The 27,629-nt window shown below is 41.9% G+C and overlaps 1 protein-coding gene across 1 annotated transcript in view; it reads left to right on the plus strand.

The window, feature by feature from the left end:
- The first annotated feature begins 4,046 nt into the window (after positions 1 to 4,046).
- Positions 4,047 to 27,629, plus strand: part of grik3 (glutamate ionotropic receptor kainate type subunit 3) — an 88,723-nt gene continuing 65,140 nt past the window's right edge. Inside the window, exon 1 of the mRNA XM_035164530.2 lies at positions 4,047 to 4,905. Coding sequence (XP_035020421.1) covers positions 4,791 to 4,905 — 115 coding nt within the window. The 5' untranslated portion in view covers positions 4,047 to 4,790. The remainder of the gene's footprint in view (positions 4,906 to 27,629) is intronic.

A 27,629-nucleotide genomic window follows, 5' to 3' on the forward strand; every position in this document is an offset into this window, starting at 1 on the left:
TTTTCCCTTATAAACGCTTCAGAACTATTTCACAATTTTAAGCCGACATTCAGTGGTTATTGAAGATAGATGATGGGTGTGATAAGGATGATAACACTAATAATTCAATTGATAAATCAGGTTGGTCAGAAATCTATTATTACTCTGTGCCTTTCTCATCTATAACCAGTGGCTGAACCCCGCCAGCAGTCATTTCCCATCTCACAGACTGTCTGGATGACTGATCAGGGTTGTGATTGTCTCCCCTCGCCCCGACACACCACCGCCACGTCAACGGCAGCACATATATCTTGAGCAGTCTCTAACTCCGAGCCAGAGCGGTGTAGAGCCCCAGTAAACGGTGCAATCAGCGCCAGAATTGGGCCAATTCCTCATAACCTTGTCTGTGCATGGCACCTTGCTTTGAATCATAAGAGTGTGAGGCTTTAGCAAGTGTTCAATCTGTCAGCAAAGCAGCGATGTTGTTGCCCCCGTACAGCCGAAGAGGGTAAATCGTCATTTAATTATCTGCCTCTGCCCACAAAAGCTGCATAGGCATTGTGGAGCTGATGTAATGGAGCTGCCACAAACCCCAAGCAGCAGATATGCGACCGAGCAGCTGGATTCTTTAAGGCTGTTGTAAGGTGAGGTGGACAGGTACTGCGAACATATAGGAAAGAAACATACAACATGTTACTTGTCTGTGAAATGATGAATGAGCAATAAAAACAAGATTCTATGCCTTCAACCCCATTTTTTATTTGTCTAGCTTTACTTCTGAGAGATCAACACAACTCCCTCAGAGTTTGAAAAGTTGACTGCGGCCTTTTGATGAAACAATCTTCTTTTCTTTTAACAAAGCCACAGCTTCGTCAAAAAAGAAAGTTTGTCACATCAAAGAGGACCCGAAAACGGCATCTAATTTATAACCACATTAGACCTAGAGATGAGTTCCTATTGACTCATTGTTGACGGGAGATGTTCGATCTTCAGTCTGGTGACAAAGTTCTTTGTGTTTCTAGTGAAGAGAAAAGCAAAATCAATGTCGAACACATTTCGCACGATTCATTCTTGAGGCTCAATCAAAGCGCTGCAATTTCTTCAAATAATTATGTACAATCTTGGCTCGCACATCTTCTCCAGGCAATCATCAGGTGTATACGCAAGCAGTGAAAGGCGCCGTGTGGAAATTGATTGTCCTCTTTCTTCTCTCTCACGCTCTTCAAAAATAAACAAAATGTTCTGATCAATCCAGTCAACTAAGTACACGTCTTGTCAATGACTCCAGCTTTACAATGGACTTGATGCTTCTCGAGCCATTTGTTACGAGCAACTTGCCAGACGAGGCATTGATCGCTGTCCAGTTGTAAAGGTAACAGCAATCATTTGAAGAAATAAGGCTGCTGTATATGGATGTGTGACCTGCTTAGAAAGTGTCAACTTTAACGACTTTTAATTTTTTCTCAAAGTACAGAGACTGGTTATCTCAGCGATGGTTTCGTGCTGTTGTAATAGTCCCCAGTGTCCTTCAGTGTCTTTGTTGCTTCAATGGGGCCTTGCACAGCTACTTCAGATATCATTTGACAACCCTCAGAAAATACAGTAGGAATCTGTGAGAGCAGTGAGCCGTCTGGTTTATTCCTTGTACAGTTTGTCGATGGATGTTCTTGTGCTCCTGAAAGACAGCGTGTGCATACATATGCCTTATGATATTTTAAATAGAATTCAAGATTTTGGCATTTGTATTTATAACGGTTTTGGAATGCACAGGTTAATTTACCTGTTAAGTATTGTACTTTGCAAGGGTTCTCACTTGATATTATTTTTTACTTTAATGTTAGAGGAGTTAATGAGTAGAATTATGTGAAATTTATGATAAAAGTAGTGTATGCTTATAGGATCAGACTCCTGTATCTTTGTGGCTTTTGATCCTGTACATGAGGAGATGTTCAGTTGTTAGTTTCAATAGTTTCGACACATTCTACCTCTAACTTCTTTTATGGTTTCAATGAAATACAATTTGAGCCCATAGAGCAACAATTTGTAAAATCAAGTTCAATTTGTGTTGAAGAACTTTGTTATTTCTTCTTTCTCCTCCCATCAATCATCTCATGACCCCTCAGATTCATCTTGTGACACTTTGGAGGGGCCCAGCACAAAGGTTGGGAACCACTGGATGAGTACAACTTACTTTACTGAACACTATACTCACCCGGCCAGAATAGTAAAATACTACTTATGCATTATGGCAGCAGTTGTTATCAGTTATATAATCATACTATAAAATATGATAAAATTACCCTAACAGGGAAACATTTCTGCACAGATAGCATTGTATGTTTTATATATATATATATACATATATATATATATACACTTTATGTGTACATTTTAGATATGGTTTTGAATGACTTGTAATGGAAATCTGATTACATCTTGTACCACTGATTTAAAGTCATGTGTACGACACAGGACACACCGGCACTGCTCTGGTCTCTTCTAATAATCCTCCTGGTTTGCTCCCCTTGTGGCACCACTGCCAAAGTGCATTCCTACTATTTGTGATAATAGCAGGAGACACTGCGATATAATGTCTTGTCTTCTTGTCTTCATGTCTCCTTACAATGACAGGGGAGGGGCAGAAAGACAAAGCCGATAGCTTCATGGGAGAGTTATTGCCAACTGCTGCAAGAAACACAAACAATTCAAATCCAGTTTGCTCCAGCGGCTCTTCAAAATGTCGAAAATTAGCAGAGATCATCATCTTGTGCTTCACATTTCCTCTGCGTGTCACAGCGGGGTAGCCCTCTCACTCCGGGGCCGACCCTGCAGTTATCAGCCCAGGTGATTGAGAGCAAACACCGCCGTCTCTCTATAGAGGGCACCCGCACACCCAGAATGTCTTGTTTGCTAGAGCTGTGTACATTTTGTATTTGAAAGAGCAGCAAGTCAATGAATCTCGATAATGCGAGAGCCGGGCCACATAACTCACGTTGATAGTCCTTACATTGTGCCAAGAGGCGATAAATCTGCTCTGGGAGACATGAATATGCAGTGGCAGTCAGTCTGGCTTGTTCTTGCTTGCATGCCCCCTGATGCACAGTTTATTCCTCTCCCCCATTCCAAACAGAAAAATAAAACCAATGAGCCGCAGTACTATCTCATCAACTGCGTTCTATTAGGCCCAAATAATGTAGCAGTGCATTTTTTAGATTATCTTTAATAACTTCATATCATTGATGGGGAACATGCAGTTTTTTTGGTATTAGGGCCATTAGAAATTTGGAATGGTAAAAATATAAATGTTTTTATTTCTGTTCTCATCTATCTATCCATCTATCTAAATTTAAAGTAAGTAGTCACAAATTAATCCCTGATAAGCTTTCACCTCCAAACTTTAAAAAAAAAATCTTGCTACAACTTTCATTCTCACTAAATACACAACACATTTACTGAGATCCACAAACCATATAGGTGCCTCCTCTATTGGAGTGGTGAGACAGACAGGAGCAGTGTGTGTGTGTGTGTGTGTGTGTGTGTGTGTGTGTGTGTGTGTGTGTGTGTGTGTGTGTGATTGTATATCTAACTTGCAGTTTGTATTTGACGGCTCTTTGTGAGGCATGAAAAATGGGGAAGCAGATAGTCACCCAGCAGTAACCGGGGGTTTTAATACACTTATTGACACAGACAGAATGTCTCAAATAACAGCGATAAGCAGCCTCTTTTGTCAATGGACCAATCCTCAGCTGACACTTATTTCCCTCGTGCACAGAATTCATCCCATTCACAGCACACATCCCGGGGGATTTCCTTCTCTATTTCTGTGCAGTAAATACACATTTTTGAATGTCCATCTTTGCCATTGCCGAAAAAAAAAAACGGGGTTATAAATCATAAGATATAAAATATGAAGACGTAAACATAATGCCAGTGCATGCAGCATCTGACAAAGTGGAGAATCGGGTCATCGCTCCCGTTCACCCCCATAAAATACTTCTTGGACATAGTTGACAACAATGCGTAACGACGCGTGCCTCTAGTGGCACCGCGGAAGGATGGTCGTCAGACGCACGCAGATGCACGACTCTCTGCACTTCATTTCAAATCAGCACAAACTGCAAGGTTTATTTTGATGGACGCTGTAACAAAGACTTTTATTTTAACACATCTGGACGCTCCTCAATAACCTGCCTCGTGCCATCACCGCGCGCAACTGGACACGTCGGCTCCTCCACCTTCACAAAGTCTCCCTGTGGTTTACGAACTGGAATGAGAGACTGGAGTGATTAGACCGCGTCCACCGCTTTTTTTCCCTCAACGTCTCAAGTGCGTGTGCACATCCATCGTCTCTCATCGTGCAACGCTTCTCTGGGTTTTGTCTTTCAGGAGACAGACTCATTTCGAGGCGACCCAAAGTTCCGCAGGCGCAGTTCTCCTCCACAGCGGTGCAGGGGTCTGGCTCGGCTGCTGCCGCTGCACTTGCCAATAGACAGATAGCATCGGCTGTAGGAGGGGATACAGAGACTCCTGCAGGCTAATTGTAGCGGCCAGTGTTCGCAGGTGTATCACTGATCCGCCTGTGAGGGACTTGGAGCTTCATCCTGACCGAGACGCGCTCAGACTTGTGAGTAACAGAGAGAGAGAGCGAGAGAGAGAGAGAGAAATCCTGGAAGAATGTCGCACCAAGTACAATGAGCGCAGATTTGTCGCAGACACCAAAATCCATATATGCTCCGTCGAATTCAGTTTTTAGGAGCAATTCAGAGCCGTCTTTGGAATTTTAAAAAAGTGGATCCAACGACTTTACAACCATGCGAAATACTTGGCTGTGTCCCCGGAGCGCGATTTGGGAATACTGGACCTCGCTGATTCTATGTCTCTTTTGGATTCAGTACTCTTACGGGATGCCTCATGTTATTCGAATAGGTAAGTTCGCATCTGCTATTGCACGCACACACTCACTCACACAGGCGCGCGCGTTTGTAACCTTCAAATTTGCTCCATATTCGGCTCATTTCAGTGCGTCTCATCCGTGCGCGCTCAGCTGCAGCGGGTAGTTTTTGGAGTAAATGAGAATAAGTCTCTTTCATTTAACGTCCGTCTCTTTCACGCAGTGTGCGTATGCGCGTGTGAATGACATTGTGCTTAAACGGAGAGCAGGCAGGGAGCAACAGGAGAGCAGTGCAGTAATAGTAGACGATTGCCTATAAATTTGAGGATGCCTGCTCCGCGCAGCGAGATCTTGTGGGTTAGTGTGACCTCTACGCACCCTGCTTTGTCTGTTCCATTTTCTGCAGCCAGTGTGTTGAGTCATCAGGCTCAATGCCTTGCCTTCTGGAAGTAAGTTTATTTTTAAAGAACAGTCTGATGGATTAAAAGCTACAGTTTTCAGTTTACACACCATCAGAAAGTTTCTAACTAGTTTATTCAGGGAGGTTAGTTCAGTTTATTTATTATCTCTTCCATCTTCTACCACCACTGCAAATAAACACACACACAGACACACACATACATAAACATGGTCCAACTGATGAAATAGCACAGTAAAGTCCTGTGTTCCTCCTCCTGATCGTCCATGTGAGACATAGAGAGAAAGAAGCCGGCTCGATCCCTCACTGAGGAACAATGTGAGAATTGTCATTCTGATGCTGACGAAGCGATGAAACATTTTGCCCCGAGAAGAGACAGGAGCAGAATGAAGATCAATAGGGGTTTTTGTCACAAGGCAAATCGTTTTTGACATTTGGCGGAGTGCCATGCAGGACAATTACTCAAAATGGCACTGGCCCTCATTAACACAGAGCACTTTCAACAGGCTGGAGAACCGGGGCAGGCAGGGAGCGAGTTTGTCTCGATGGGTGAAAGTGGAGGGACGTTGCAAAAATCCATTCTCTTGTGCTCTGTAACTGAGGTCACTGGTGTCTCAGAAACCCGTCGTCTTTTCGTGTGACACGTCAGCAAGATTCCACTCTGGATTTTTTTGATTCATGATTCCTGTCAAGCTCAGTGGGTCGACAATGGGAAGCTCATTCAATTGAAAGTTGGATGGAGTAGAGCCTGGACATTTCACAGCTCCAGAACCTTTAAGGACCTTTTCTACATTTTCTATACATTTTAAAAATAAGTTTCAGCTGAAAAGTGTAGGAGCACAGAATGCTGTTTACTGCCGAGCATCACACGCAGCTGTCAAGATGCAGGGCCCGGCTCGTCCCTGTGATTGACTGCTGCAGTCTGTGGAGCCATGACTTCTCTGATATTGCTGTGTATGGACTTTGGCGATGTCTTGCGAAACTGCATAAATCCTTAAAGCTCCCTCTCGACTGATCTGAAATCGTTCGGTCAAAGGAACATTTTTTTTTCTCCTTCTTACTGTAGCAGCAGCTCAAATGAAGACCTGAAATAGACTTGGCAGGCTTTGTTTTTTAAAAAAATGTCAAAGTGCTGAGACAAATTTACCTTGAAATGTGCTACAGTCGCACTATTGCTTTTTATAGAATCTAACACTGCTTGTGGTGCAGGAGCAGTTTGTTTGTGTGTGTGTGTGTGTGTGTGTGTGTGTGTGTGTGTGTGTGTGTTCCTGGGATTGTTTTTTTGACATCCTGAGAAGAGGGACATGCAAGAGATGGTTTCTGAATTTGCCTCTGTGCGAAAAAGAAAAAAAAATTCAAAGGGCTTATGTCTTCATATGATCTTTTGAAGCAGAGTGTTTACGTGCAACATCCACGTGTGTATCCATTTTAATTCGTCCATTAAAAAAAATACACGTGAAAATCACATAAAATAAATATAATAATCTTTATAATTTAATTTACAAAATTTCAGTTTTAATGCAGGATAAGCTTGAGGGTGTGAATAGAAGATGCAGTGTGTGTGTGTGTGTTGTGTGTATTATTATTGCAGACATGCTGCAGTTAATATTCACTGTTTGTTGTTGTGTTTGGGGATGAGCGTATTCTTTTCAATGTTTACTGGACCTTTTTGCCATTTTTTGTAATTTGGTTCTTAGCATGCAAGTGTGTGTGTGTGTGTGTGTGTGTGTGTGTGTGTGTGTGTGTGTGTGTGTGTGTGTGTGTGTGTCTGTGTCACAAAACCAACAGAGGGCTCTCTTTTAGTCTGTGAACAACGGCTCCTCAGCACTGGTTACAAACACAAAATAAACCAGTGGAAATCATCAAGGTGGGCGGCGGTGGTATTTGAGCGCGGCGCTCTCGGTGTGTGCTGTGTCTGCTCTTAGTTAGGTGGCCTGTGCTCCATCTGGGTAATGGTGGGCATCCACAGTAGAGTTGTTGCCATTGATTTTAGTGCTTTTAAAGTGCATTGCTCTAAGTTGGGGCCAGATGGTCGCTCTGTCTCATTCTGGAGCTTCTATTTGTCGGAGGGAATAAAAGACTGCTCCTCCAGTATTTGTGCTCTTACACGCTGAGGTTTTCTCTCTACTCTCCCTCTGCCTGCCTTTTCATTATTCGTCTGTTTTGTCCTCCTGACATGTTTTCAACCTCTAATCCCATCTAGGAACCATTTGAGTTCATCATCCAATTTTGCTTTAATAAAGACAAATATTCTCAAGCATGTGGATGTGATTTTTCTCCCTGGAGATAGCGTGTCTGCAAATTATTTGTATCTTTGCCAACATGAAAACATTAATATGGATATTGAAGAATCACTCTGATGAATTCATTGAATGTGACTTTTTGTGCCTTGCTCTGTTACTCCAGTGAACATCTTTCTGCCTTTACATTGCTCTCATCTCCATCAGATAGGAACTGTACAGGAACTGATAGGAAATATATTATATATCTAGTAATTATAGATTACTTTACGTCGTCTCCTTCATCTGTGATTTAATGAAACTAATTCATCATTTGTTGCCTCTCTTTTCTCTCAGTGAGGTTATTTGCTGCCTGACAGGGATTTATTGAATAATCAATTACTTTATCTACCTAATACTTAAAGCACTTAATCAGTGCCAGTTAATCAATCTCCCTCATGATTTCATGTTGATTTCATTTCCTCAGCTACTCACTCTTCCCTTACACCTGCTCACATGCATTTTTCATTTAGCCTCCCTAAAATGCTTCGGAGCGGCCATGACTCCAGACTTAATTATTGTGTGTGAAACGGCCCGGAGACTTACAGTAAATGTAAGCTGACAAATGTGCAGCACTCGAAGCTGCATGCAGTGTGACCACTCAGAGGCTTCAGAGGGATAAATTGGGTTTGTGGTCACCACTTTTGGTTGAAGTCTCCAAACACAGCCACTTCAGAGGCTTGTCGTTATCCCCGCACCAGCAGCAGAGAGAGACTGAGAAGTTTTCATGTGATTAACTCTTCCAGCGAGCTACAGAGAGTGCACTCTCCACTCGCATGCTCCCCGAGTTCCTCCTCGCCGAGGGTCTGTGCGAACGTCTCATCTGAAATGACTCAGACATATTTCAAGAGACTGTAAAAGGCTGTAATGGTTCTTTGGAATTCCAGTTTTAACAAAGTCGCACCCAAAGGGGCGCTTGTCTCGAGATCACCCACAAGAGGATGGTACGGTCGGCATAGGGAGGGACATTAAGGAAAAAGTGTTTCATGATGCAAAACAATGACGGGACGTTGCATCAAAAAGTTGTATCAAATTAAGATGGCCATCAGTTGCTGAGTGGAAATGAATATTTCATTTGCGTCTAAATTTAATCTCTCCCTACACAGAGGGAGGAAACAGGGAGAAGCCTGCTGGTGGAGGCTCGGTCCCGGGGAGTTGTCGTGGTGAATATGAACAAAGGCTTGTAGAGGTCACAGAAGAATTGGATACAGGGAGAAGCTTCTCTGATGTGTAATTCCATTATCTGTTAGTGAAAGCAGAGATTGAAGGGAGAGGGATGCAGCACTTGTTTTACCTGCGCTATCACACTCCCCTTCATCCACTTTTATAAACATGGACAGATAAACGAACTGCAAAAGAAATAGCTGAGGCCTATTTTCTGCCTCTCCCACTCTCCGGCATCTCCACTCACACACACACACACACACACACACACACACAAGGACACACACTATGTAAAACCCATACTCGATCCACAACATTTTCCAAAACATATGTCTGGTCTCAGTGGGCCTCTTGTACACAATCCAATTCCATTCTCTCTGTCAGCACACTCACGGCTCGTCATTAGCTTCAATCTCGCTGATGGGAAACGGCAGATGTTCGTTTTGTTGAGCAGAGGGTCCGTCTCTGAACGTGCTGTCTTCTGTACTCGCCTGTGATCCTCTTTAGATGCATTAGAAAGGAAGATCCTACTTCCACAAACAAATATGTGTTCCAGGCGCGCCGTATACTGTGTTTTTCTGAAGCGCTGTGCCTTTTTGTTGAGTTGAGTCAGTAAAGCCAGTCAGCCTGTATTAAATGCGCTGTTGAGTCCAGCTCAAAGTGTATTAAATAAACAGTTTGTTTATGTCCCAGAATAGGTGCAATAAATACGTAATGCTCCGAAATGTGCTCGTAATGTGTCTGATCACTAATACTAACAAGACTTAACTGCATCGGGGAAGTGCAGGTACTTAGCTCCTTGTTCAGTCACACATAATAATGATCATCCAATAATCCCAGCCACTAGGGGCTAATAGAGCGGATCTACCAACCAGTAAAATAATCCTTTGACACAGCAGGGCCCTATCTAGCCCCAGTTAGCTTAGCCTAGCTGCTGCTCACACACCAGATGGTGTTTTCATATCGTACTACAAAGAGGGTGCTCTGCAGTGAAAGGTCTGCTGCAAGCATATGCTTCTGATGCCTATTGAAATAAAGAAGGCGCTGAGTTCATTATGGCTGTAAATTTCATCATATTCATTCAAAAAGTGAGGCAATCATTTTGCTCTTATATGGACACAAGATGATATTTTACAGAAAATAGTTCACTGCTTGTTTTTTGTCACTACTTTGTCTTTACCCGAATAATGATAATAACAAAATCTATCCTATTATTCCTTAGCACTGTAAAACCATGTTGATAGTTTTGGTCTAATGTCACATTTGAGGTTTATACTTCCACACTATTACAATAGATTTGAATGACATTTTCTTTAGTGGCGCTTACAGCCATTAGACAATTTGTATTTAAACATGTTCCCTTGAAATAATACGCACAATACAGTTTGATATATATATATAGGATATACAGTTTTCCTGAGGAGTATTGTTTTTGAGAGTAAATAGTTCAGATAAAAACTATGACATCTCTGGATTATGCGGAGTGATTAGGACAATGTTTCTGAAAGATAAATGATAAATGAACACACTGAACAACATTTCTGTCACCTTCATTTGATTCAGATGAAAAACCGGTTAATAAAAACATGAGAATATGAAAATATGAGTATATATATATATATATATATATATATATATATATATATATATATATATATATATATATATATGTCCATCAGAAACAATAGCCTGATTGATTAGATCCACAATATGCCTGGAGTCCCCCTGCAGGTCCCTCAGGGACTCAATGTCATTACAGCAGGACGTGCGCGTTTTGGATTTGACAGTGTTTTGAAATTCATGGCATGTCAATGTTGGCCATTTCCCTATGAATATTTCTGTACCAAGGCAATGAATCAAATTTCATGCTCTAGCCATTTGTCTTTATTACATGCCCTTGTCCTTTCTATTTGACTCTCCCATAGCAGCCCTCCTCGGGGCTCTGCCGGAAACATCAAAACAGTTTGAGAAGAAAGCTTGATCTCAGGGCATTTCTCTCTCAGGGTCATGTAACATAGTTAATTAGAACCATCTTGTTGGTGGTAATTTGGTGATTTTTTTTTCACATTTCAACATGCAGAGCAATTTGTCTTCACTTTTCCAGACACACTGTATAAACTGGCAAACGGCACACTCACACCATATAGTCACAGAAAGTAAAGCAGCAGGAGAGACAGAGGGAGGGAGAAAGCGAGAGGGTAGTTACTTAGAAGAAGCTAGGGGACTCTTATTTAGCTTTTTAATTAGCTTGAACCTTTTGATCCCAATTTTAAAACCCGCCACGTTGCAATGTTGGTGCCTTTTGTGTGTCGCCCCAAGCCAGATAAAACCTAGCTGTATTTCCGTGCCTTTCAAACACCACAGCGTTCGCCGGAGCAGTATTAGCTTTGCTTTCCCTCCCCACATTAGTATCGTCCTTATCTATTCCCAGACGCTCCGTGTAAACTTGGTCACCTCTGACACCTCAGTTACATACAGTTACATGCATGCATTAGAATAACAAGACCTTTTCTTCTCAACGCTTTAAAGGTATCAGGATTCAACAGTGGAGGTATCAGCTGCAGTGCCCAGGTTTTAAATCCTATTTAACTTGGGATAAGGACAATGAATGGAGGGTGACACGGTTTCATTTTGCCCTTTTAATCAAGCTCTCATTGTTATAGGTGCACCGCAAATGTCAGGTCTTGGTTGTGTGATTCCCTCAAATTGCCGTTCCATGACTGTGTGTGCATGAGTGTGTGTGTTTCGGAGAGAGAGAAAGAGAGGAAGTGCGAGTGTGTGCATGACAAGGGGATGTATAAGGGGAGCTGGCATACAATCCCTGGAGCGTAGGGGTAGAGCAGGAGTTACTAATCATCTGTGAGAGAGTAGGCTAGAGAAGACTCACCCTCTATTTTCCCCCCAGAGACGAAGGAGAAGGAACAGATAAGACAAACCTCTTCAGGCCAAAACCACTACAAATGAATGGCTATCACCAAAAATATCGGGGGAAGCATAGATACTCTCCTCCACACATCCCCCTCTCTTTTCATCCCTGCGAGCACAACCACAGGAAGTGCACAAGGCTCGGGGGTTGCTTCCCTCGCCCCTGATGGATAGCCAGGAGGTTGGAAGCCAATGTCAATTTAGTTAACACAGCCAATACCCAGAAGATTCCACTCAGCACTCATGCTGTGCGCAGGCAAGACAATCTGGGATAGCCTCTCCGGTCTCGGCAAATGTTTTAGCGGCTGCCGATCTACTGCTCAGGTTGCCCCCAGAGAGCACTGTGGTTAACCACAAAACGTTCCCCCGTGACTCATCTGAAGACAGCTTGTCTGCATGTGACCGGCTTTAGATATATGGAACAAGACAGACATTATCATTGACAGGGAAGAGAAAGAGGAGGAGAGATTGTGGGCGGTTTGAGGCTGGCAGTACATTTTAGTAAAGCGGTTCGTGATGCTCATATGAATTAGCGCCTTTAATTTAGAGCCAGAAAAGGGTAGTAACTAATGGTCCCTGCAGGTTTTCACTATTTCAGGTGGGGTTTGAGGAGGAGAGATGGCTGTCATAGTAACGGCAGCTCACGTAGTTGGCAAACTAGAATGTGAATGCTGGAGATTATAGCATGGGACTGCTTATCATCTGAGCAGCAGGGTTTGTTTTTCACTAATCAATTCCCTATCACAGAGTTAATGAAAAATTAGGCTTCTGATTGTTTTGTTCCTAAATCATGTTTTCCAGTCTCCAGTGTGTTTTCTTTCTTCTTTTACTGATCAGTCTTGTGTGTTGCTTGTGTTGTGTTTGTGCCCGACATCAGTTTAAGCATGAATTTATTATTTTATACAAATTATGGAAATCATTACAGACTACAACTAATCATTTTAATGCCCCTAAACATAAATTAGAGGGTACACAGTTATTTATATAGTTCTGACACTAAACACGGGTATTTGTGTGACCCTTTGTAAAGGTTTTTGCTCCTTTACCGACATTAAGAAATAAATCTGCCACTGCTTCTTTTTTCCTTTTCCTCTGTGATAGACGATCGAAATTCACCAGGAAAACTTCAGATGCAACGAATTCAGAGAGAAGGAGAATGCAACTTCATTTAATCCTCTTTCAGTTAACCCCTCAACCTCAGAGATGTCCAGAGGAAGAAAAAAAAGATAATTAATTTTGTGAAAGCTGGCTAATTTATGAATAAAACCGGGCTAACTCTCAAAACTATGCTCCTGAATTTGCTTTCCACCGAGAGCGAACATAATACCATGAAATCTGCCTGTGCCAAAAAATAGTCTGCAATCAGTGAGTATTATATGGTTTGATGAAAAGGATCAATTGATGCTGCAATAATCATATGCAAATTTAATGAGACATTTACAGTGTATAAATGCTGCTGATTATTCTCATTGGTAAAGCAAACATTGCACGGCACTGTCGCTCGCTATTTTAGTCTAAAAGCGCCATGAAATATTAACAGCAGATATTATCAGGGTCTTAAAACACACATCTCCAGTGGTTTCAACATGCAGAATATTTTGTATCAGTAAACTGTGGAAAAAATTCACAAAATCTGACTCATCTCCTTTAATAAATGCTATGGGTAATTTTAGGCCTTGAGTGGCCGGCGTGGCTGAAGGCTTCTGCGATGCAAAACAAGGAAAGAGCTCTTCACCGTGATTACATGTCTAGACTTAACTATTAAGAAAACTTAGACAGTAACACTGTTTAGAAAATGTCAGTATTGTAAAAGGCCTGAAAGGTTCATGAGTAATGCCACAATTTGTAAGTAAGTGGGTGCAACAGAGGTAAATAAAATGGGTCTTACATTACTGGATTACATTTTTTATTTTAATTAAAAACTCAAAAAATTCTCTTCTTTATTCCTTAGACAAAAAAAATGCTGTTCTCTCTTTGGTCCAATACTTTTTCCTTTTCATTTACATTAAGGAGCATTTCTTTTATCTTCAGTGGTATTTGGAGAAATTTACAACCATCAGAACACTGACCACATTTAAAATAATTGGCATCACACTGGCATCACAGGACTAATGCTCTGTTAATGTCCCGCTCAGCCTCCCCCTGCACTGTTCACATAGGAATCCCATCTGCCCGTCTGCCAGAGGGGTAATTACCACAAATGTGGTTAGGACCACTCCTATTGTGTGGGGAACACAGGCTTACAGCATACAGAAAAGAGCAGTCTCTTAATGAGGAAATGCCATATAAAGATGAAATAATTAATCAGTTAATCAATAACATTGTTAACACTCAACAGAATATTTCAACAGAATAGACATTTAGTAAAAATACAGAACATTAAATTCTCATATGATCATAATGTAATGCTTTTTTGGCTGTTGGTCAATACACATATACAACTGGCATTTTAGATTTATTCTAGTGTTTAATATATGAAATAACCGTTTTTTAAATAAAAAATAAAGAAACACAACAGTTGAAATAATTTGAATTAATTGGAATGATTATTATTGATTAGAAATTTATAAAAGATTTACAGCAATGTTATATACATATTTAAGTTTCTGTTTTTCTTTATTATGGGTTTGTTAGTATGTTCATACATGGCAAGTCTGTACTGTCTGTATTGTTTCTTGGGCAGATATTAGGGCCTTGGTTTTAGGATATTGTGATGGGTATTTTTTACTATTTTGACATTTTATTCTTCAGACCAAACATAATCGACAAATTTATCATTAATGAGAATAAACATTAGTTGCAGCCCCAAAGAAATCAGCCAGCTAATCAATGATAAGGCTAATTGTTTACGTGCAGCCCTAATTTAAAGTAAAAACTGAGCGTCACGTTGACAGAGTAGCCAAATCAAAGATTCCTGTTTCAGATGTTCATACCTCCCTTCAGCCCAGCGTGATAGAAAATCAGAGATTTCACCATACAAAGAGGAGGATGGACTTTAAAGGGGCTGGATTTTATTTCCTCTATCAGGGTCTTTGTGGGGGCAGGGGACAATCAGCAGGGTTTTGTGAGCTGGATTTCCAGTCTTTAATGTGGCTGGCTCAAGCCCAGATAGATCAGAGACCTCACGTTCTTTGTCAATATTCTGCCTAAGCATCGGGGGACAGTATGAGATGACAGGACGGCCTGGTGTGTGCTTTTCTGAATGAAGCCCATTAGTGCAGGAAGCCTCTCCAGCCACTGTCAAAGTAAAAACAGAGGACAGGAGGAGATATTACCTCCAATTACACGCTGTGGTGCATCTGAGCACCATCAACCTGCTTGTGCGTCAAAGTTTAGTCCGTTTATTAAATCATTTTTCTTTGACATTACATGTATCATGATGATACAAAAGGAATGCTCTCTCACTCCTTTCTGTTCTCCTCCTCCTATTCCCCCCAACGTCTTTTCTTTGGGAAAAGAAATAACCATTTATTTGAAGTCATGTTCTTTTAAGAGGGTCACAGATAAGCTTTTGTTTGGGTTTCACTCACTTGCTCTCACTCTTTTCTCACCAGACAGAAGATGTGACCTTGCTAACACACACTCATTGTGTTAATCCCTTGTCAGGGTAAAACGAGAACTCCTTTCTCTCACCTTTCCTGACCCACACCCCTTCTGTCTCCTCAGTGCACTTGCATTACAAGACTTGCATTTTAATTTGCAAGCCCAATCACTAGGCTCTCATGAGCTGCTGGTTGGGAAGCTGAGGCTCATTTAAACTCTTCCCCTTGTGCTTTCAGTCAATTTATGATTGTTTAATAGACATTTAATAGCTTGAACAAACTGCTTTCAATGCAAAAAAAGTTTTCTCTTTCTTTTTCTCAACACTTCATTTGATTGCAACAACGAGCCAACTTTGCCTCCACCCGGTGCTTCCCTGTTCATGTCCCTGTGCACCTTGATTTGAGACTCAGAGGTAGGGGGTGGCTGTGGGAATAGCAGCACATGGAAATGGGCTGGTGATTGCCGTCCTGTGCTTGTGGTTATTTGAGGGCTTGAGTGATCGCGCTCTTCAAGCCCCTCCTTGGTGGTTGATTAGCTGTGGAGCCCTGGAGCCCTGGAGCTCCGGAGTGACACACTGGCTCATCAGACTTCGCTCAGCCTGTCAGGGACCCCTTGATTGCGCTGAATTTCATAATTGTCCCCCTCATTCTGCTTTAGTGTCCAGTGGGCTGCCATCTCGTCTTCGTGTCAGAGAAGGTGCCACACGAGGCTTGACTTTTCCCGTCGCTATTCAGAACACACTTGAAATGTCTCCACACAAAAAGGGAGGTGTCATAAGAATTTCATCCATTCATAAGCTTCCAGTTAACAGGTGACAACATGATAAATAATCCTCTGTCTATGAATGGCCTATCAATTTTAGATGCTAGTCAAATGGTGCCTTATAATAACATATTGAATTGTATAGATGCAACTAAAGAAATGTGGGACATCATTTGCTTTCTCCTCGTCTCGGTCAGCACCAGAATGGGCCCAGTATAATGTCTGTTTTAGTCAGGCAATTGGAAAATAATTCCCATCTTTCCATTCATAATCATGGAGTTGGTATCCGTGATTGAAAGTTAAAGCAGTAAGAACAGGGATCCCTGAGGTTATTGATTCATACAGCTTGAGCTGCCCTCGGTGTGGAACTCATCACATCGAAAACTGTATTAATTATTTTTATGTCGTGGCGTCAGCCTCCAGTGACACTTGAATTTCTTAAAATTGAGACTTGCACCCGTGACTGTAAGACATCTAGTGGACATTAGTTTGAGGCAAATCTTTAGACTTATCAACCTCAATGGGTCGGAACACAAAGGAAATGTGTGAAATGGATTCCAGGATTCAAAGGTTTATTTGTCACACGCTGAGAAACCTAAGGATAAAAAAGTAATTCAGTCGAGCAAATCACTCTCTGTAGTTTGTAGACCATTTGGCGACACCCTGTAAGGATGCTTTCCACACACCAAGGAAGGGCTACAGGAGGCCTAGAGAGATTCTTTCTTAAGATGTCTGAGGTGCTCAGGGTAATGCCTTTCTTACCAAGATGCCCAGGTGTGGACCATATCTGAGTCTTGTTATGTGGACTCCCAGATACCTAAAGGTGCACACCCTCTCCACAAGTGTCCTCTTACAATACACTGGGCACCACAGTTGCCTCTTCAATGTAAGCCTTCTGATCATTGTTGGTGATCTGGCCTATAAGTACAGTGTCAACAACATATGAGAGAGTGGAGTTTATTTCTCACTTATCCTCACCGTGCGCAGGGGATCCAGCATGAGGCCACATTCTTCTACAGGATGAAGTTGTTAGAGGTGAGACTGCCCACATGACCAAAGCACCAAGTCTTTACAGTTAGGTTCCATCAGCTTTGCAACCCTGCAAAAAATATGAATCATCACATCTTTTAGAGTCTTCTGAGGCAAAAGTCTGGACTACTCATTCATGTGTTGGTTCAGCAAGAGCGATTGTGCCTTGCATGTATCAGAGCTGTCTCAGGCTCTGTGTTTATGCTTTCGATTGGTCTCTCTCTCTGCCTCTGGTAAAAGGCCCAGCAGGTAAAGTCTATACGTAACTATAAGACGTTTCCATTCATCAGATAGTTGAGATGGCCTCCTGTCACTCAGCCCAGCAGCTGCTTTTAACTCAACCAAGGCACACGAAACAACATCTCTTTTCCTCCTTCTTTCTCATTTCCTAGGAGTCATTCCCTGTGTTCACGACACACACCGACACACACGATCGTGTGAGACTTCAAATTTAAAAGACGACCTCCATGTTTTGTAGAAAAACTTGCCCACTGTTCTTGATGTGTGCAATTACATTTAACTGCATCCCAGCTTTTATCTTACTTTCTACCAAAGAAGTGATGACTGCAGCCACAGGTGTATTCATGTCCTGACTTTTTACGCACCAAATAGGCTTTTTCCTGTTGTCAACCTTTGGATGAAATAACTTGCGATTGTTGGTACATTTTCCATCTTTTATTTGTTATCCACAACCCCTGCAGCGGGAAATATAAAAACAAGAGGAGAGGAAGGAAATACCAAACGTTTTACTTCTACACTAGTTTTTTTTTCTTGCTCTTCTGGCGTTGTGTTATCGTCTCTCTATATTGGTTCATTTTCTTTGTACACCCATTACAGTCTTAGTAATTTTACCTGTGGCATGTTTACAAGACTGAGCTTCCTTGCTTTTGCTTGATAAAGATAGTGTCACAGCTCTTGAATGAAATGAGTCAGTTACAGACCTTGGTGATAGACTTTCCAGAGTCTTGTATTAAAAAGAAAATCCAACAGGGCTGTAGCACATAAGTGACTTGTCATTATTAAGGCTCACATACAAGCTGCTTTAGCATTCGAAAAGAGATATGTCTGTTTCAAACAATGTGAAAGTCACTGCCAAGATACTTCCTTGCATCCTTTACATTGGCATGGTTGTTAATCAATGTAACCACTCTAGGGCAGCAAAGAGTCAAGCGTTTCTGACGATAACAAACATGGCGATGGTGAAGGAGGTTGCGATAATATACCCAGTTTGTCTCTTTGCTCTGTTGAAGTAGCAGTAAATTCTGTAGTTTCTTACCAACTCACAAAGTCTCTCCTCAAAAAGAGCATTTCTTCCTCGTGCTCAACGGTCATCTCACTTGAACTATTGGTGTCACTGCCCCCATGATTTGTGGTGCTACTGCTTCATTTAGTTTTTTTCATCCGTGTCTGTAAGCTTTCAGAAGTTGCATTCCAGAATTTAGTCTAGGTGTTCGCAGTGCATCAAAGGGGAGGCCAGTGAGAAAATATTGGCTTTGTCAAGGGTCCCTAAAGAGTACTGTAACCAGGGTAAAGATGACATGTTGGTTTATACCAACTCTGCTTAGCTGTATGTGTCTGATTGTGCAGCAGGAAGACAACAGAGATACAAATGATGATGATAGCAATTGATTTAAATTTTTAATTAAGCCGGCTGTGAAACAAGATTTTCCTTGTATTAGCCAAATAGTTCATTTGGCAGCAATGTTTACCAGCTTTTTGGCTGATTTTGTTCTGCAGACACATCTGCATCTTAATCATAGGACTCTAGCTTTCTCATTAACATTATTTTGGATGAAAAAATCTGATGTAACTGAACCGTAAGACGTTGCTTTTCTATGCTACATGGTTATAAGTCTTATGTTTTCATGCAAGCTGCAGTAAACCTCACATCACCTCAATGCTGGTGCTGCTGTTTATATAATCCCTCCTATGTAGGGTTATTTAATATGCATTGGAGAGCAAGAAGGCACTAACACTGATGACTAAGGCTACAAGAAGTTGTGACAAGAGGTATTGTGTTTTCATTAGCATACACTTACCTGAATCAGACCTCATTACTGATCTGTGCTGAGCAGATACTAAACATTAAATCTGCTTCCTCCAAAGTGTTGCTTGATTGTGGATGGTGCTAAAGCATGTGGTGGAAATATGACACAAACTGTTATGTCAAATAGTTCAATGCTCAAAATAAATGTGTAATAAGAGTTTTTTGCTTTCAACTTTTTTTGGTGTCTTTTATGACTCAAATACAGTTTAATATCTATCTATCTCTATCTAAATAACACTCAGTCCTCATTCTTGAAACATTGCTGCATCTACCTTACAATACACAGAATTTTCAATGTGGAAAAAATGTGGGTTGATTTTCACCTACTGTGGATTCGTCTGAAACATGACTCCTGAGTCCACTGTCTACCCTTAGCGTCTTCCTCCTATACGGGCTGAATGGTATGTAATACCTTGCAAAGCTTCCCACCTCCTTGGTAATGTGTCACTGCTGGAGCCAGATACACTCCCCTCAGTTCAAAGTAAGGCATGTCATTTTGTTGACAAGCTGTAGCTGGGTGCCTGTGAGCAAGCTTCTGCCTGGGAAGACATGGTTTCTTAACGAATGTTTCTGTATTCTCTCTCAGAAAAATCAGCATTGTGACAGAAAGTCTGCCAGTGCTGTGTGTTCAGATCACTTAACTGGAGCATCGAGATGTGGCTGGAAATCAAAGGCCAAGTAATGATAGAGAACAAACCTGCTTATTCACACTGATAACACAGGGACACAGCATGTGGGGGAGGAGAATTTATACATGCTTTACAATTCAACGCCATTTCAGCCTTTCTCTCTTAGATGTATGGAGCAGTATGTATGATACAGTCCAACGTTAGTATATAGGTCGAAAGAGACTGGCTAAATATGAATGTTCCGACCAAAATTCCCTCATATTTCATAGACGAACCAGCTTTGTTTATGATCACGTTTGGTGTAGAGATGTTACGATTAGTCACTTAATCAGCTATCATTTAATGCCTAGTTCCCAATGAAAGATTTTAAGCCCAATTTTTGTGTTGACCCACTTAGCCAACCTCATATCAACGTTGCTAAGCCACATGATTGTTGAATAGAAAACCAGTGTCTTGTGGGGATTATGTGCATTATGACCTTGGCCCTCTACAGTGGAAAAGATCAATGTTTACGCACATATATCAGTTTAACTGGTGTTTGGGCGACAACATTTTAATTTCATAAACTTTCTAGGACAACAGGGAGTGTGGGAGTCACTAGTTGATAGTGTAGCATGTGGACATTATGATGAACTTGTGCTGTGGCTTGAGGTACTGTGTAGTGATTGCGTATGGTCACGGAAATATGTTGGGTACAGAGACTGTGTATAAAAATGGATGTAGATTCCGGGTCCAGAAAGTGAAACCAATGTGAAAGTGTCAGAAACCTGTATTCTCTCAATTCTCCTATGGTATGAATGGTGCTGGACAAAATGCCAGACTCACAGCTTTAAAACAGCGATTCACAAACCAATGGGCAACGTCATGGTGGGTTACCACTTATTTGAGAATTGCCAAGTCAGTTCTGTGGCTACCGGCTATCACTTTGTGGTGATTCAATGTCTTTTCTAAAGCTGAGAAACTTTCCCCTCCTTGCAGCCTCTTTCACTTTAAACCGTCATGGTGCTTTGTCATTTTGCCCATATCCAGCTGAGTGTAAACATTATCACTTCAACAAACTTATTATTAAGGTGTAATGGCGCCCACAGTTTCAGCCTGCATGTCTCCAACTGACGCTCAAGTGTGAGAAATGACCTTCAATTAAATTCCTGTCAAAGTGATGTCAGTGTATCTCCAAATGTAATCAGCAGAAAGTTTGTTCAAATATAAGGAGGAGTGATACTGCTCTTCACTCTACTTTCTTCCTAATGAACAAAACGGGCTGGCATTACATTCCCTCACACATCACCCCATGGTTGTCATGCTCTTTGACAGTGTTTATCCGAAAAAAGGGTAATCATAAATTTGTGGAAAATTCATGATCAGCACTGCTGATAAGAGTTTGTTGATGTGAAGAGAAACTTGTCCAAACATTTGACTTTAAATGCACTTCACACACAGTAACACCATGAAACCCTTATCTCTCCCTCCGTCTTTCTCTGGGCTCCATTCTTCTATTTCCCTCTCTTTCCTATGAACACACAGGCTTTCACACTTAGATAAGACATTTGTGTTTTCCAGGCTATTTTCTATGACATCAGGAGAACATGGATATGAGACAAGACATCCATTATATAAAACGTTATTGGTTCTGAAGTGGCAAATATCACAGCCTCATTTAACACTAACACCGTGCACACACACACACACACACACACACACACACAAACCTACGCCTCAGCACTGCCTCTTTCATAATTTTCTTGTCAAGCACAGCAGTGTAATGTGCGAGGGCAAGCACAGAGTAAACAGTGGACAGATCTTAGATGTATCACTGTAATGGAGTAATTACCTGTCAGTGGTGGACTGGACATGGCCGCTCAAGAACACTGGTTCATAGGAATCAAAACAAATCTTCATATAAGGTTTATATTTTCATCACTCGCTTCCTTTTGTAGCTTTGTTTGTTTAAGCAGAGGTCAGTCCATTTTTTCCCATGATGCCGTTTCCTCATCCAGCACCAAAGAATTGATAATGCAAAGTGTTGTTTTAGAAACAGACTGGTGGTGGATCTCTCACGGCACTTTGATGCAACATTGGTCGTTGTTTTAGAACTTGTTTATCTTTCTTTTGCTTGTTCTCGTGCACCGTTGGTCAGTTTATAGAGAGAAGCACATTACAGGTGTTTTGGGGGGGATATTGTTTTAAATATCCTTAATAACAGGACATGAATATATACTGCCATATGATCAACCTCTGGAGCCACAGGCTCACTTACACCAATAAGAAATAAGCTCCCATAGCAAAGCAGCTGTCCCAATTTTGGTCGAAATCGATGGAATGGAATGAAAAATTATGCCAAAGTTGGGTCCATGATAAATATGATGAAGTTAATAAACATAATCTCACTTTTCCTTTTTCGCTTGAAAGCCTGCACTGGGACGCATGAAGTCACTCTGGTGTTCAGAGTTTGTGGTGGCTGCTGTACTGAGAAAAATAATTATTAGATTTAATAGTACGTAGGGGAGGGGAAAAAAAGCAATGAATAAATAAGAGGTTATACGGTGGTGCAATTCAAATCAGCCTTGGATTCAATTTGTCGATGGAATGGTAATAGGAAGGCTTGAGAGAGGAGGCAGAAAATGGTATGTGATTTCGCCCCACTCGCTTGCATCACACCATGCTAATTTGTGTTTTATGCTCTGGAAATGCAAGCCAAAACTGTGATTCCCCTCCTCAATTGTGTACACAATTAGATTTTTTGGGTTTTCCATGTACTTTATTTATTTATTTGGCTACTTGGAAAGCATTAACCTCAAACACTGGTTTTGGTGATCATTGTGAGAGCTGAACAGCTGTTTTAGTTCTCCTTCACAGGAACTACTTTCTGCCCGAGTGGTGGCTTACGTTTCATTTTCATGATGTCTGCGTAGCCTTGTGGCTCTCTTCAAAGACCACAAAAAAGTGTGTGAATAAGAAAAGCACAGTGTAAATGGCCCTCTAATGACTCTCAGCAGGACTGCTCCTTCTATCTTTTATGAGCCAGGAAGAAAGGCGCGCATCATTATACACTGCCCATCTGAAATCCACCAGCAGCGTGATGCTCAACCAAAAGAATCCCCTTCTGGCAAATCGGGCGTAATGGGACACATTAGCGTATCATTAGCCTGTTAGCGTGCCTGGAGGTCAGACACTGGCTGCCAAATTCATGCTGCCGTAGAAAAACAGGAGCTGGCTCTAGATGTCTGTTCATTCATTTGTGAACAGATAAAACAGCAGCGCCGGCATGTCTCTATGAGATTTTGAATATTTCATCAGGATTTAGTTGGGATGATGATTAATACAATCACATCTATTGTATCAAGAATCGACGAACTCAGTAAAAATGGATTCATAGTCGTCTCAAACCAAGTGGTGACTCCTTACCAGCAGAAGCTCAGTACCTTATGCTTAAATGTAGGCAGCTGCAACAGTAAATTGTATTCGGGCTCTCACTTGAAATGCACTGAAAACTGTATTAGTATTTCCACATGAAGAAAGTCAGTTATAGTCCAAGGAAATAATGATAGGTCCAGAAAAACATACTGGAGCAAACATTTTATTCACTGCATCTATTCCTTTTTAAATGTCACTAGTCACAGCTCAGCAAATGTAAGTTAATTATAGGTCCATTGCATCAATCATAGCAAATAATTTATGGTGAAAGTTGGTAATAGCGAATTCATTCTACAGCCTGGAGGAATTTGCCCTCATGCGTTTATATTATATTCTCCTCGTGTAAGATATGAGAGAAAAACTGTACGGTAAGACTGTCATAAACTTGTGAAGCAGCACAAAAGGCGTTGCGTCACTGATGTAAATTACAGAGCAGTTCAGCCGAGATTCACAGGAAGATGGAAGGAAACCACGGTAACAGATGATGTAGATGGTGGTGGAGGACAAGAAAGATAGATGGCCGTGCAGGGACTGGGTATAAAGGAGAAAGAGAGAAAAACTAACAAGGGCTGCGACTGTAGCAGCCACGCATCTGTCACTCACTCCATAGCACTCCGTTGATGGGACCCAACCTCAAAATATCATCTAATTTGACTCACCTTCAAATTGATACGCTCCATCGGAGGCATCATATGCTGCATTATGGGGAAATGATTTTTGAATGGTAAAACAAATGACCTGCTCTGTCCTGCAGCACTGTCATGTACTGTGGAGCAGGACATGCTTCAGTTTCCAAGGAATGATAAGTGACGTTTCAATGCATCACTGTCCAATCTCGTCGGAGGGGAGAGGTGGAAAAGTGGAGGAATCGTACGGCTGACTCGGGCAGGGGCTAGTCAGCAAATAATGGGAAAGTCATCTGTGAGAGATGACTATCAATTAAAGGCACTTAAGGTGCTAATGATCAGCAAAGGGTTCCTAATGAGGAAATGTGAAGGTGGGATCACATCTCTGAAAGTCAAGTGGAGTGTTAAGATTCCAGCAGTATGCTAAAAGCCATGAATGCACACAGGCCCACTCGTCACACTATCAAGGTCATTAGATGCTGTAATCAACTTAGCTAGCACTGTTTCTGTTGCCTCACTCTAAAGCGGCGATGGAAAAACCATGTGCCGTGGTACAGCAGGTGATTACGCTAATTGGTTCCTTCTGTCAGCTAGAAGGCATGCTAATCAGTGAAACCACCTTCTGCAGTGTTTGGATGGAATAAAAACTTGTAAACTCTCGGCCATTTCCTGTCACACGGCTGCTTATCCCTAGGTTATAATGGAGAATTGGAGAAAGTGCCAGCCTGGTCTTGTCAGGCATCTACGATAAAAAGGTTTGAATATGTCCATATGCAAAACATACATAGAATACTGCTGTACAAGAGCATGTACATGTGTATTATTTTGTAAAATGTATATTAAACACCATTAAAAAAAACAGTATTTAAGTGATGAATTTTAAATTATGACTAGATTATTTATTTTTAACTCATCCTGCATCATTGACTGTATAATGTATAAAGATGGATGACATGATAGCTGCCCAAAAGTGAAGCCAAACCATCTTGGTGGCTGGCTGTATCCTCCATATTGGAAGCCTCCATATTGGAAGTGGAACATTAGCTAAACTAAAAAGTCATGTACCTGACAAAGAATCCGTTTGATGGTTAAAGATGGTGTCTGACACTTTAGCTAGTGCTTATCACACAGATGAAAGTTCAAGTGTAGCCTATACATGGTTTTAATCAACTATTTGACACCTTAAAAATTTGATAAAACATCGTGATTGACAGCTGAGACGGACTCGCATTCGGTTGAGCATGTGTATCACTGGGACCTCGATACTGCGGCTCCATTCCCCAATCACTGCAATGCAGACGGCAGCTATCCAAGATATTTTGGCTTCATTTTCTACAGTACGGGGAAGTGGAGACACATTGTCCATCTCTGGTCAGTGGCTGGGACAGCAGCAGTTGGAGAAATTATGTTTGTGGGTTTATCTGTCCACGCATCCATCTCATTCATAAGCATGATATCTCAGTGGCCTGGGGGGGTTTAATCAAATTTGGCAACATTGACTTGGACTCAATGTCTAACGGATTAGTCTTCAAAGGTCAAGGTCACAGCGACCTCATGTGAGACACATTCTTGTGAATACAATTTATCAGGAACTCCAGAAGGGAATTTATTTACATCTGGCACACGTGTTCGCTTGGACTCAATAATGAATTGATTTGGTGTTCAAAGGTCAGTGTGATGTTACAAAATATGGTTTTGGTGTTAAGAATTCTTGTGTTTATTATGACAAAATATTACACAAAGGTCTGATGAGTGATGACTTTTTAAAGACATTATGACAAAAAAAGCTTCAGAAAAGATTCGGACAGCCAGATTAATAATCAGAAAAGGGTGGGCTTATAACATTTCTGACAATGGGGACTTCCTATCAGAAAGACAGTAATGCATGCGACTACCTACCGAACTCAATATACAACTTTCCTTATACAAAGCATTATTAGTGTATCTGGGTTTGGATCAACTCTTAAAGGGGACATAGCATGCCCATTTTACCACAAGTTGATATGGTTCCTTGGGGTCTTAATGAAATGTCTGTAACATACTTTGGTCAAAATACCACAAGGATCATATAAAACAGCCCTCCACAGAGTGACCTGTTTTGAGTGCCTGTTCCTTTAAATGCTAATGAGCCAGCTCCCCCCTCCCCCTCTCCCCCATGATTTTAAACGATATAAATTACATATTTTATATGATATAAATTATCAAATATGCATCCCATACTTTGTATTCCCTTCTGTTGTCCTGGAGTTTTAATTTTCCCAATCACATAATTAAATGTCCCCCTCTGCCCATCCACTACAAGCACACAAGCAGACAGACAGAGAGAAAGAGAGGTGTGGGGGCTATGAAGACCATCATTTACCCCCGAACCCCGACATTCAACGGGTACAACAACAAGCGGAGAAAGCAGAATCGCGGGCTGACCTTATATATACAGTCTATGGGGCTGACCAGCGGAGAAATGCACATCCCGTGTGAACAGCCAGGCGGCTGCGCGCTGGAGAACGGCACTGCGCTGCCTGCAGCGGCGCTTCCGCGTCCAGTGTACCCCGGCGTAACTACTGTAACCCGGCGTAACTACTGTAACCCGGCGTAACTACTGTAACCCGGCGTACAGTAGAGCTGAACACTGCGGAAGTCTTCCACACAGCTGGCAGTGTGGAAGACCGCTGCGAGGCAGCGCAGCGCCGTTCTCAAGCGCGCAGCCGCCTGGCTGTTCACACGGGACGAGCATTTCTCCGCGCTGGTCAGCCCCATAGACTGTATATATAAGGTCAGCCCGCGATTCTGCTTTCTCCGCTTGTTGTTGTACCCGTTGAATGTCGGGGTTCGGGGGTTACAGTAGCGCTGAACACTGCGGAAGTCTTCCACACTGTTGGCTGTGTGGCGCTGACACAAATTCCAGCTCACGCACGGGAGAGCGAGCGGTCGCGCCCGAGCAGCTGCTGCAGCCTCCCAGTCCCAACGATCCAGACAAATGCCACATGTGAGTGAATCGCGAGCTGACCAGCGGAGAAATGCTCGTCCCGTGTGAACAGCCCGGCTGCGTGCTTGGGAACGGCGCTGCGCTGCCTCGCAGCCTCCGGTGTAAACCCGGAAGTAACGAGTGTGGGGAGGGCCAAGACCATGTAGGGAGACTTCCAGTTCCTTGTTACGACACAATACCCAGGAAGCGCAATCGAGTCGCTCAAGCATGACGTTTCTGACTTAGAGGAACTATAACAAAACGCGCGAGTGTTTTTTCCCCAGAGTTTTTGGGTTGGTAGACATGCCAGATACCCACATTAACCTGTAGAAGCACTAACAAAGTGGAATTTGCATGCTATGTCCCCTTTAAAAAAGAATGTCTTATTTTGGCCTTTTCACAATATAACACCTATCAGCCTCAACATGAAAATGAATGCAGTGCCTGATCATTGTACATGAACACATTTCTTTCAATGAGAAACCTGCCTTTGATAAATTGTTCAGTTCTTAAACTCATCAGCATATGAGCAGTGTGGATTAAGCCAGCTCTATCTTGGCTTTAGGAAGAGAACATTGTCTGGGCAGGAAAGAGCATGATACCACTGACACTGCACACCCGCTCAGCACCTCTGGGTATTTGATTATCTCTGTAGCAACCTGCTCACTGATGACCCCCATTACCCACCTGACACCCAGGTCAGCCATGTATTGCGTCAAATAAAATGTACTTCCTGACAATCTCACACTCAAGGCCAAAGAAAATGTGGAGAGGCTGGAAGGAGTCCTCGACTACAATGGAACCATCTGTGCATCTACAGGTTCATTTAATCATAAGCTACACTGCTAGTGTGTTATTCCTCCCAGATGTCTGTGAGGAGCTAAATGTATTTTTTTAACTTTCATGTGTTTATATAGGGGCATTGGAAGCTGTTGACATCCTCAAATGCAAAATCCTC

The sequence above is a fragment of the Hippoglossus stenolepis genome, chromosome 8, assembly GCF_022539355.2.
Source record: "Hippoglossus stenolepis isolate QCI-W04-F060 chromosome 8, HSTE1.2, whole genome shotgun sequence".
Taxonomy (NCBI): domain Eukaryota; kingdom Metazoa; phylum Chordata; class Actinopteri; order Pleuronectiformes; family Pleuronectidae; genus Hippoglossus; species Hippoglossus stenolepis.